The sequence below is a fragment of the Phasianus colchicus genome, chromosome 6, assembly GCF_987193195.1.
Source record: "Phasianus colchicus chromosome 6, bPhaCol1.hap1.1, whole genome shotgun sequence".
Lineage (NCBI taxonomy): Eukaryota > Metazoa > Chordata > Aves > Galliformes > Phasianidae > Phasianus > Phasianus colchicus.
Window position 1 is genome coordinate 52,995,942 of NC_143441.1, and position 12,791 is coordinate 53,008,732.

The 12,791-nt window shown below is 51.7% G+C and overlaps 1 protein-coding gene across 10 annotated transcripts in view; it reads right to left on the reverse strand.

Moving 5' to 3' along the window:
* Positions 1-12,791, reverse strand: part of MAP4 (microtubule associated protein 4) — a 120,060-nt gene that overhangs the window by 74,804 nt on the left and 32,465 nt on the right. For 9 of the 10 annotated variants that reach the window (XM_031608287.2, XM_031608288.2, XM_031608289.2 and 6 more), the window contains one exon: positions 7,035-7,285. In XM_031608287.2, coding sequence (XP_031464147.2) covers positions 7,035-7,266 — 232 coding nt within the window. In that variant the 5' untranslated portion in view covers positions 7,267-7,285. Of the gene's footprint in view, positions 1-7,034; positions 7,286-10,846; positions 11,058-12,791 lie in introns of those variants that run through there. The other variant, XM_090143284.1, reaches the window with a different exon arrangement.

Here is a 12,791-nt window from a genome sequence, read left to right on the forward strand (position 1 = left end):
CTGCCATCCTGACTGACTGACAGCAGTGCACAGGTTCAGGTGAACATCACAGGGCTGTTTACCTACATCCACAGAACCACTGAACACCCCAGGCTGGAAGGGACCCACCAGCATCACTGGGCCCAGCTCCTGGCTCCACACAGCACCACCCAAAATCCAAACTGCATTCTACCCTCAGCCCCAGGGATCAAAATATCACAGACATACATCACCCTTACAACAAGCACCAAATCCTAACATGTTTTCTGATTTCTTCAGTAAACTCTACTCAATTTGCCTGAACTTATTCTGAACTATTTCAGAACTGGAAAAGAGGAAAGGCAAGACCACTGCACGACCAATAGCAGCAGCACTGGTTCAGAACAGATGCAGCACACACCGTGCCAGCAGCTCAGCTCCGCGGGGCGTCCCTTTGCTCACTGTCAGCCATTACTCAGTGCAGAGGTGAAACCAACTGAAATCATTCCCCTCAATCACTGCCAGGACAACACGGAGCAGTGCTGCTGTCCCTTCCCCAGCACGAGCTGTGTGAGAACAGAGCTGCATGGAAGAGCACTTGGGCTGCAGGGCTCCACTCAGCCCTCAGCACAGCAGAAGGGAATGCTTTGCAGTTCATCCAGTGGCTCGTGCTTTACAGAGATCCAACACGAACTTGCTAGACAGCTGATAGCAAAACATACACCTACATCCCTTCCGAGAACCTGAGAATGCTGCAGGAATCCCTGGACCCGTTCCTTAGCAGCCCAACACAGCAGCTCCTCCTGCTGTCAGGCTGTGCAGGCCCTGGCCCTTAGCATGGCAGCGCAGCTCAGCCCCAGCACAGCACTCCTAGGAGCTGTGATCTGGTTGGCCCTGCACGGCTGCGTGCTGCACATCTGTCAGCACACTCCTCACACAGCTTAGGGCTGCAGAAGCATTTACCTGTCAGACTGGGCTGCTGGCACTCAGGGTTACCACTCTGTGGTCACTTTGTGGTGGTGGCACTGGGTGCACTGCAGCTATTCAGAACATAAGCACTTCATCCAAAGAGAAGTGTCACTGAGATCCCCCAGGTAGCAAAGGCCCCGAGCCAGCTGCCCTCTGCCATACTCAGCACAACACACCCTCCCACGTCAAGGGCTCAGCAAGTTTAAAACAAAACCAGAACCCACTGAAACATTACTGAAGCCCATCAAATGCTATGGGGGGTAGAAACAAGGACAGCTCAAAGCCAGCTGTGCTCCTGGCTTCAACTTCAGCAGTGGAGAGGACCCTCCAGTTCGTGCAGCTCCAGTCTACAGAGAATAAATGCCTTCCTCCAGAAGAGCACCATCTGATTCCATTCCCTATTCAGTTCCCACCGGGAGAAGAAAGGCAGGGATGAGCAGGACACACTGCACACCTGCCATGCTTGCTCTTGCAACTCAGAAAGCAACTCCTGGGCTCCATCAGCAGAGGGGTGGCCAGCAGGGACAGGGAGGTCATTGTCCCTCTCTGCCCAAACTGCAGCACTGCGTCCAGGTCTGGGGCCCCCAGTAAGACAGAGAGCTGTTGGAGAGGGTCCAGAGGAGCCACAAAGATGATCAGGGGCTGCAGCACCTCCACTACAAAGACAGGCTGAGGGAGCTGGGCTTGTTCAGCATGGAGAAGAGAAGGCTGCGGGGTGAATCATTGCAGCCTTCAGCACCTCAAGGGAGCCTGCAAACAGGAGGGGAGTCAGCTCTTGGGAAGGGGAGATAACAGCAGGACAAGGGGAAATGGTTGGAAGTTGAGGGAGGGCAGATTTCAGTTGGATGTGAGGGGGAAGTTGTTTGCTGTGAGAGCGGTGAGGTGCTGGAACAGCTGCCCAGAGAGGCTGTGGATGCCCCATCCATCCCTGAGGTGTTCAAGGCCAGGTTGGATGGGGCCATGGGCAGCCTGGGCTGCTGTGAAATGTGGAGGTTGGTGGCCCTGCATTGGTGGGGGGTTGGAGCTTTGTGATCCTTGAGGTCCCTTCCAACCCAAGGCATTCTGTAGTTCTGTGTGACGTTTGCTGGTGCATGGGGGTATCTCCAAATCAAACACAGCCAGGCAAAAGCCAAACAAGATTTCAGGCTGACCCCAGGGCTCCCACATGAACAGAAGAATCAGAAAGCCATGTGCTTGCTTCTGCCCTTCTCTGGAACGATGACAACTTTGGAAGGATCACAGAACCATTAAGTTTGGAGAAGACCTCAGAGATCCCCAAATCCAACCCCACACACCCCACCATGCCCACTGACCACATCCCCATGTGCACATTCTTGGACACCTCCTGGGATGATGACCCCAAACCCCCTGGGCAGCCTCTGCCAGTGCCTGACTGCTCTTTGGAGAAGGAATACTTCCAAACACCCAACCTGACCCTCCCCTGGCACAACACGAGGCTGTTATCTCACATCTCAGAGGGTGATGAACAGGTAAAATAGTTTCCTTCAAAGTTTGGGCTTTTTGGAAGGCAGGCTGCTTCTGGAAAATCAGGTCAAACCAACCACACATTTCCATGAGAACAGCTCCTCTCTGCCGGGGCAGCTTTGACTTCTGTGGCTCTGAAGGTCAGCTCCTTTGGAGCAGTGGAATCTCAGATAGCTGAGTGCAGCCCTGCGAGCCGGGTCTCCTCCTCCCTCATACTCTAAATTGCTTAAAAACAAAAGCATGTCAAGATGTTGTAACTACATAATCCTCATCAAAATCACAAGATGGTATTTGCATCTGGCCAGCGGATCAAAGGATTGTTTTTATATAAACAAATTTAAGGCAGCATTTGCTAAACCCATAATCTCAAGCAAATGGATGGTGCCAATGTAAGAAGCCCTAATCCGCAGCAGCGAGTCGGTGCAGCACACATGTGAGTGCAGCCACGGCAGAGCATGGCTTCACCATCAGTATGGGATGAAGGAGGGCACAGAGAGAGCTGGGGAAGGCTGGGCAGGCTGTGGGCACAGCCCTTACAGCACTCTGTGAACTGGCACCCATGTAAGCGCACAGACTTGGCTGGAGAGCTCAGATAAAAGGCATGAGTGGGAACAAAAGTGCTGGTAACAGCATCATATTGGTCAAAAGGAGATGCAAAGTCTCAAGTAATAGCTTGGGCTATTTCAATTCGTGCATTTCTGCTTCAAAATGGCTCTGGAGCAGAAGTCAAGCTCAGCACCCAGGGTCACTAAAAGGCTTACAGCTCTGCTTACTTGATGGCACTTGGTTCAGGTTTTCAACTTCTAACCTGGGGAATTAAGGAGAATTTGAATGTAAAAGGCAATAGAGGCTTGCCTGGTTTCACATTCCAGGACAGATTCATGCGCAGGTCAGCATCTGAAGGCACAAGAGCAGAAAAACACAGCCTGCCCTGCTCAGCTCATAGAATCACAGCAAGGCTGGGTTGGAAGGGACCCCACAGCCCCCAACCCCACCCCACTAAATACTGTCTTTCTCTCATAAGAGACCAAGGTACAAAATCTAACACCACCTGCTGACTTTCTCATCCCTCTGAACAAAGGAGTACGTGGCACATCCCCTGCCCTCAGCTCTGCGTGTGACCAAACACGACTATTTTCTTCTGCAAGAAGGGTGCTTGCTCCCATTGCAGAGGAGAGGGAAGAGCTGGGGCTCAGCTGCAGTCTGCGTGCCCCCCAGAAGGGCACTGAGCTGTGCCTGCAGTACCCACAGAGCCATCTCGTGGCCGTGTGTGTGCTTGGGATGACCACAGTGCTGTCCCCAGCAAAACAAGAAACCTCCATCGCTGCTGGAGCCCTCTAAAGCCACAGCAGTGAGCTGGGCCAGTGCAGGAGTGCACGCACGTGGCCGAGGCCCTGAGCAGGTGGTACAGCACAGCTCTACCTTTTCCCCAGCTGCACAAACACTGCAGAAACTCAGCACAGGTCTCACCTGGAATGGGCCATCACACAGGTGCTGGGAGCTGTCACAGGCCTGGGTTCACCTTTCGGCTGGGACTCGTGTTCCCCTAAAGACCTGTTCCTTTGCACAGAGGATGCTCAGTGCACAGAGGATGCTCAGTGCACAGGAGGAGAGCCACTCTGACTCCTGCCACAGCACCCCGAGCTCAGGTGTGCACCCCACAACTCACCCCACAACTCCTGAGCCTGGGGCAGAGCCGTGCTGGGCTGCAGGCAGCCATCCCTCAATGTTATGTAAAGACCCCAGGGTTGTAAGAGGATTACCCCAGAACTTAGCAAATTATGATGCTCAGCCAGTTGTTAGAAAGAATAAAACGCTTTCTTCTTAATCTGTGCCTTTCCAGTGACATTTTTAAAATTAACTATTATTAAACCTTTGCTCTGGGATGCATCTCAGTGGCCACACAATGCTCTGCACCTCTTCCTCCTCTCCACCTCTTTGCACTCCAAGTCAAACAACCCGAGTCCCAGCTTAAACTTACCTAACCTGGCTCATGGCTTTAGAAACAGAGTGCAACAAACCCAAAATAGCTGGAGCCTGCCAGGCTGTGTGATGAAACCTCTCCTGACTGGGGAAGGGCAGCAGACAGTGCGCTGTCTGAACACATTTGTGCCTTCAACATCAATAAATGAACGGGCAGGGGCTGAGTGCCTGCTGTGGGAGCTGCTGTGCTCTGCCAGGAGCTTGGGGCTCTTTGCAGCAGGATGAGGGCAGGGAGCAGAACTCACTGTGCCTCCCCAGGGCTGTGCTGGGGCTCCTGGGCAGACAGCTCGTGTGGTGTGGGCTCAGAATAGGAGCATGCAGCTTCACAGCTTCTTTATAGCAATCAGAAACAGGCAGAGAGGCTCCAGGAGAAATACATATCTTGATCACTTTGGGGGAAAAACTGATCAGACTAATTAAGACATAAAAGATGAAATGCTAGACTAGCTTGCAGTAAGTGACACCATTTGAAGGTGTGGAGCAACAATCCTCACCCTCCTTGCATGAGGTACAGAGCTGGAAAGCAAAATCACATCCAGTCCACTTGGGCAAGCATGCTCTCTGGTCTCTTTAGTTACTGTCTCATTTTGATCTTGCCAAAGATGTAGATAATGCTCATAATTGTGCTGCAACTATCCCAAAAAAGGGAAAAATGAACTCTCCGGAGCAAGACCAGATGCAGAATGGTGTTCCCATCACCCCACAGGAGCACACAGCTCTGCCCAGGCACACACACACGGGAGGAATGGGGCTTCCAAAGCTGGGAATGGGTATTTCAAACACATGTTGTGTTGAGATGCTAACAGTAACTGAAAAAATCTGGTGCTGAGATATTGCAGGATCTGCTACTTGCAGCACAAAGAATTGTTTTAAAACATCCTTATGCCATATGCAAAAAAATTAACAATTGTGTTTCTCTACTCCCCTTTCTGCAGTGCTAAAACATAAATACCTGTCACTACAGTTCCTATAATTGAATGGGATAACATGCATCTGAATAGAGCAAAGCTCCATGGCTTACAGCCTCCTTGCCCACTTCCTTCCTTCCCCATTGTTTGTTCCAATTTAATGAAGTGTTTTAGGTGGAAAATCCTGAGCAGTACTTTCTGTATTGCAGGACACCTGGCTTGCTTCTAAACAAAACAACCCAGTGCTCCAAAACAGAGCATGTTCCCTTTGTGTGATTCCCCACCCCATAGCCCTGCAGTCCTCATTTCTGTGATAGGTGTTAATTACAGTTCTCCTGCACATCCCACTTCCATCCACATTAATGAGCATTAAGATTAAGGCAAAGAAAAAGCCAAAAACTTTCTTCTGCAGGAACCCACCAGGTCACCCCTCCAGGAGGAATGAGAATTTTTTTTAATGTAGCAAAAACAAAAGTCAAAGGTAACCAGCCTCAATCTGAGGGGGAACAAAGAACCCAAGTATGTATTCATAGAATCACAGAACGGCCTGGGTTGCAAAGGAGCACAGTGCTCATCCAGTTCCAACCCCCTGCTGTGTGCAGGTCGCCAACCAGCAGCCCAGGCTGCCCAGAGCCACATCCAGCCTGGCCTTGAATGCCTGCAGGGATGGGGCATCCACAGCCTCCTTGGGCAACCTGTTCCAGTGCCTCACCACCCTCTGGATGAAAAACTTCCTCCTCATATCCAACCTAAACCTCCCCTGTCTCACTTTAAAACCATTCTCCCTTGTCCTGTCACCATCCACTCACAAACAGCCATTCCCCCTCCTGTTTATACACTCCCTTCAAGCACTGGAAGGCCACAATGAGGTCACCCCACAGCCTTCTCTTCTCCAAGCTCAGCAATCCCAGTTCCCTCAACCTTTCCTCATAGGAGAGCTGCTCCAGCCCCCGATCATCTCAGTGGCTTCCTCTGGACCCGCTCCAAGAGCTCCACGTCCTTCTTGTGCTGGATGAATTGAGAAGCACTAGAAAGGACCCCCTCACATCTCACTGCTTTCCTTTTCACTCAGCCAGGGTCTGTTTAAACTCTCCACCATCTCAGTTTTTGACGGAGCTGTAATGCCAATGAACGTGAGCATGCAGTGCACACAGCCCCAGCAGCAGATGGAGCTGTGGGTGCCCCTGGTCACTGCAGGGAGGTGGACCTGAGAGATTCAGAGCTCCCCTCCAACAGTTCTGTGGCTCTAAATCAAAAGCAGCAGATCCTTGGACTGCTGGACAAAGAAAGCTTCAGCTGTGGGCTTCAGCCTCAGCTGCCCAGTACACAGCATGGGCCTATGAAGGTGCACACCTCAGCAGCAGCAGGCTATGGATGCTCCATATGGGGTTATCAAACCACGTGCTGTTCTGGGATGGGAAGCACTGTATGTATGACAGCAGTGTGGCACTCACACCCCTCGAATTGTGCTTCCTCTAAAAAGCTCCAGCCTGCAAATCATTATAATAAGTAACAGCATCTTGTGCTGAGTAGGAATGATTCTACAGGCTGCAGAACAGAAGGCAGAGCAGAAGAATCTGAGCTCCATCCTTAGCTCTTAAAATAACTGGCTCAAGTCTAAAACCAGTAACATCTACAGACATTTTGTAGTAGGCCCAGCAAAATCACAGTGAGAAGAGTGCCCTGCAGCGCTGAGTGCAGCAGGTTTGCTCTTGTACTTCAGACACTTACGTTCCACCTGAATGCTGTCAGCATGGGCTTTGCTTTTTGGTTCCTGGCTCCCAGCATCGTCATCATCCAGCAGAGGCACATAGTCTGTTTTATCCACCGTCTCTCCAACCACGTCGTCAAATTTCTCTGCTTCCAGCGTGGCAATGAAGTCCCGTTTCACCTCCTCCTCAATCTCAGGAGGTGGCTCTGTCAGAGCATCCGCAAGGCTGAGGCTGTGATCCAAGTCAGCCATGGTTTAGCACCTTCGCAACCTGTAACATTGTTTGGGGAAGAAGAAAAAGAAACAAGTGTTTTAGTAAGGGACACTGTAAGCTCAGAGTTTGGCTGGCACAAGAAATAACGTTTGTTTCAGTGCTCAATAATCCCCAGATGTTCACAGAACCCCCATCACAGTACAGAACCAAAGCAAAAACCTTCACCACCCCAGTCAGGTTGTACCACGTGAATCCTGCTACGTACCACGGGATGTTTCATCACAACCTCACACTAAATCATGGAACTAAATGGAAGGGCAATACCTGGCCTGCACAAACAGCCCTACATCGATTTGTGCCCTGCCTCAGATCTGTGAGCTAATTACAGATCCTCAGCAGCAGACACACAAGTGTGACGCACACAAATTTAGTTCTTGGTCGGCCTCCACCCAGCCTCCCCTTTGGAGATTAGGGTTTTACGTAACCTGATGGATACTCCAGCAATGCTTTTGATCCAGCAGAGCGTTTATGTCCTCAGCAAACCTTGCTAATGCCAACAAACCCATCCTAACCCTGGGATTTGGACTGGAAGGTAAAACTTTTAATAATGTTTACATGGAACAAAAAATAGAGTGCAGCACAGATACACATCACACACAACACTACAAACTGGGAACACGAGGCAGGAAGAGCCACCATTCATCTTATCCTCTCCAGCCTATAGCTCAGTAGTGAATTTAAGTTCCTCACAACAGATAGACACCGAGAGCCACTGAGTTACACGAGGAGAAAGCAGTAGTGGAGTTGCAGACATAAAATCATATCACAGAATCATAATCACAGAATGGCCTGGGTTGCAAAGGAGCACAATGCTCACCCAGTTCCACCCCCCTGCTGTGTGCAGGTCGCCAACCAGCAGCCCAGGCTGCCCAGAGCCACATCCAGCCTGGCCTTGAATGCCTGCAGGGATGGGGCATCCACAGCCTCCTTGGGCAACCTGGATTACTGCTGTACCCATTGCTGTAAGCACCATACTGGGGTCCCACACCAACAAAACACATCCAAACCTGAAACTTTATGTCAATGGCATTTAGGGAAACCTCTTGTTAACCTCATTCCAAATAATCATAAGCAAAAGGCAGCTGGGTGCAATGACTGCAATCAGCTCACACATCCACATCCATAAACGTTCCTGCTACTTTAATTCCAAGCACAGGAGGGGCCTTGACAACTTAATTTAGGGTCTGTCCAAACAGCAAGTCATCACCATCCTCCCACTCTACTGGAAACCATTGCCCAACCACCCCATAGAGAAGCCCTTCAGCACTGAGCATCCCCTCCCAGTGCAATCAGTGTCCAGGTGGGCGTCCTCAGCCAGGTTCAGAACTCATAAAACGTGCATTGCCATAACCCTGCAGGCAGAGAAGGCTTATCAATGGTATTCAGATGGCCTAGAAATTACTTAGCTGTTGCTCCATTGAGATATTCTGTCATCGTTCCTTTGGCCTTCCACTCAGCCTGGAGAAGAGAAGGCTGTGGGGTGAATCATTGCAGCCTTCAGCACCTCAAGGGAGCCTACAAATGGGAGGGGAGTCAGCTCTTGGGAAGGGGAGATAACAGCAGGACAAGGGGAAATGGTTGGAAGCTGAGGGAGGGCAGATTTCAGTTGGATGTCAGGGGGAAGTTGTTTGCTGTGAGAGTGGTGAGGTGCTGGAACAGCTGCCCAGAGGCTGTGGATGCCCCGTCCATCCCTGAGGTGTTCAAGGCCAGGTTGGATGGGGCCCTGGGCAGCCTGGGCTGCTGTGAAATGTGGAGGTTGGTGGCCCTGCATTGGTGGGGGGTTGGAGCTTCGTGATCCTTGAGGTCCCTTCCAACCCAACCATTCTGTGATTCTGTGAGAATTAACCTTGCAAATGCCTACAGAGCGCCAGCAGTGCAGGAGCTGCCATGTGAACAGGGCTGGGGAGCCAGCAGGAGTTCTCAAACCCAAACTAAGGCTGATCCCACCCAGAGTGCCCTCTGGTACAGGAATATCCCATCGCAAGTCTGATTCACACCACGCAGCTGTTGTTCCTAATCACTGTGGTGGTACCACTTCTCTTTTTAATACTTGCCATGGAGTAGCACTGACAGTGTCTCTGTTTCAGACCTGCATAGGAGCTGGGACACTGAAACAGCCCAGCTGCTGGGAAAAACTAACAGTGAGGTGATGCAGATTTACCAGCAGGGCATTTCCTTGTCTGTATTTCACCTAATGAGGAATGCAGAAATGACGTTAAGAAATATCAGTGCAACTAATAAAAGCCCTTTTGCATTTCTGTAGCAAACACAGACCTGGGCTCTGGCACACAGAGCAGCTGGCCCACAGCTGGCCAACCTACATGGAGCACTGCCACGGCTGCAGGAAGCACCAGCAGAGGGAAAGGGCACCCAATGCAACGCTGCACTCGGAGCAGCTCCTCTGCTTTCCACCTCTGGCACTGGAGCAGGAGCAGCCCTGGCTCCCACCCCACACCCAAACCAGGACTCACAGAGCAGAGCCCAAGGGGAAAGCAGCAATGGTGGAACAGTGGCTGTGCCATGTCTGTAATGATGATGATGTCCCTGGAGCTCTGCGGTGAGGCGTGGGAAGGAACGCAGCATGGCACAGCAGCTCACAGCAACCACAGTGATGGAGGAGAGGAGAAGAGCTCTCCTGTGGTGATGCATTCTTCAGCCCATTCCAGGAAGTCTTCAAATTGCTCCACAGCAAATCAATCCTTCTCTCTTTTTGTTTGTTTTTGTTGTTTGTTTTTTTTTTCCCCTGGGCAAAATGATTTGTTCAGACCTCCTCACGTCCCAGCAGCAGCTGGTTGCTTACACCCAGTATCTGCCCCATCTGCTCTGCTCTGTGCCCGGAATCTGCGTGTACCCAGCAAGTAACCTTCTCACTTCAGTACACCAAAGCCTTCTTCTAACGAGCTGAACCAAGAGAAAAGTCATTTCCACCCACTGCCAACATCAGACTTGCTGTCCTGGAGCTCCCAATGCTCACCAACCACTACATCTCTCTCTCCCAGCCCAACCACCCACCCCTTCCCCTTCCCCAGTCACCAGGTTCCCCCTTCCCCAGCCCACCCATGGGGTCTCCCATCCCCAGTCACTGCTCCCCCTCCCCCACCTCACTCAGTATCTGACCACACCAGCCCAGCAGAGGCCACAAGCACACACCACACATTGCTCTGCCCAGAGCCACAGGCCCTGGAAACAAACCCAGCAGCCACTGCTCACAGAACATCTCCTTCCAGCAGCCTCGTGGGGCCCTCCCAGGAGGACCCCCCCCATCCACCCTCTGCAGACAGCAGTGGCACCAACAGTGCTTACTCACAGACGCCGCTGCCTCAGGCTTCCCATCTAGGGAAGAGTGGAATTTGCTTCCTGAACTTTGCATTTCCATTTTGCAGCTCCTCAGAGTACGCTGCAGCTGCGGGCACGCAGTCTGACTGTAGCTATGATCAGTCTGACCCAGATTCTGTGCCTGGAGATGGTGATGGGGAAGCTGGGCAGGTGTGGGCAGGGTGCCCTCAAATGACAAAGCTGCCAACTGCTTCCACAGGCCCGGCCGTGCCACCAACTTACCTCCCCCAGAGCAGTGGGTACAGGACAGCCTCCCTCTGACCTCCGGTCCTACGAAGGGCTGGGTGCAGGGCATCCCTCACAGCACATCCTCTCCTACAGCCACACCAAGGGGCACCACCTACTCACAAGCGTGGTACAGCTAAGAGAAAAAAGCAACAAAGCACCACTGCCCCGCTCCTGCTTTTGCTTCAAGGAGGTGCTGACACACTGATCTGTTGGCAGCAGGTGTATTGTTTCAGCAGATCCCCTCACTCTTTAAAATTAGCTCCTCGCCATAGAGAAGAGCAGGGCTGGGGCTGTCACTCAGTGCTTTTCTTAGCTGTGCTCCCATGGGCACTTCGTGGGGCTCCAGGAGGCAGAAGGAGCAGAGATGCTAAGTCATCCCCAGCTGCAGCAGTCACACGGAAAAGATGCCTGCCTCCAGAAAGGACAGCGGTGAGTCACACTGCTGCCATCTCACCTTCCATGGACGGGCACTAAGAGGGTCTGGGGTTCATTCCTGAGCATGTTCCCATTCACAGGAAATACTCAAATTACAACAGGATCCTTCTCAGAGTGAGATGCAGGTCCTTTAACAGCATATTCCTAACAGAAGCCATCGCAGAGCTGCAGCACGGCCAAGGCTGGAGGCCCCTCTGGTCCCTCTACCCCAGCAGGAGCAAGGTGCCCAACCTGCCTGATAGAAGAACACTGCAATGGGCACAGAATGGGAACCTGGTAGGAAGCAGCCACTGAATCACATGCCAGCAAGCATAAAGCAATGAGAGTTGATGCAAGCCTTCACAATCAGCTTATGGCCGTGCAAGATAAACGCAGTGTTTTAACTTCTCACTTCAGATAGGCTTACAGTGGTGCCTGTCAACAGCATTTCAGAGAGGAGACAGAGCTCCAGCCACCACTGCTTGCAGGCAGTGCAGCTTGCTCCATTTCCTCTCCATACATCTGCTGTCTCCCCACTTCCACTTCCCCAGCCCCCAGCTCAGGCTGCCACTCTCACCTGAGCTTCTCCTGCAGCAAAGGGCCCCCACAGCACAGCAGACGGAGCAGGCTCTGGGTGACAGCACACACCCTGAAGCTATTCCTGAGATTCCCGTGGGCTCACACACTGCAGAAGCAGGAGCTGAGGCGGACCCGAGCAGATAAGGAAGCGAGCTGCAGCTGCTCCAAGCACTGCTGGTCCACCTGGGAGAGGACAGCCGGAGCCATCTGAACAGGCTGAGTGTGAGCAAAACCACTGCCTGGGGTAAGGCGCGGGTGAAACGTGTCAGAGTGTGCTTTGGTAGGAAAATAAAAACGTAAGTCAGAAAAAGGAAGTAAGCCCAAGAAAGCAGAAGGAGAAGGCAAAAGAGGAAAAACTCCATAAGCTGTATGAAGACTGAGCAGAAGCCTGACCACGGCCACCTTCCCACTTGATGACAGCACTCCAAAACGTGTCCTACCTTCAACTTTCAGCAACTGCAGCTTCTACAGCCAGGCTGCAGATGAGCCCATAACAAACATTTCTGCTCCACAAGCTCCAAACATTTCCATAAACTCAAATTCCTTCAGGAAAGCATTAATGAAGCTAATGACGCACGCTTTTGCCATACACAATTATTCAGATAACATGTAAATTAGTGAATTGAGTTTACTAATTAGTAAAGTAAGACATCAATCTCCCGGCGTCTGCATGTGTTGGGAAAGTTCCCCCAGTTTTCTGGAGATCTGAGACAAATTCTGCTTCCTTCCTGCTTTTCAGACATGCACAGCATAGAGAGCCTGCGCTCGATCCCACATCCATGGGGAAAGTTGGGCAGGAGGCTGGGGGAGCTCCAGGAAGGCTGCAATGTGGGCAGAGGTCAGCAAACACCTCCTCCCCACTGCCAACACTGAGCCCTAATTAAGCTGCAAGCAAGGCAGAGAAGTTTTGCACTGCTATGTAAGAGCAGCCTGATGTGTTTTGTAG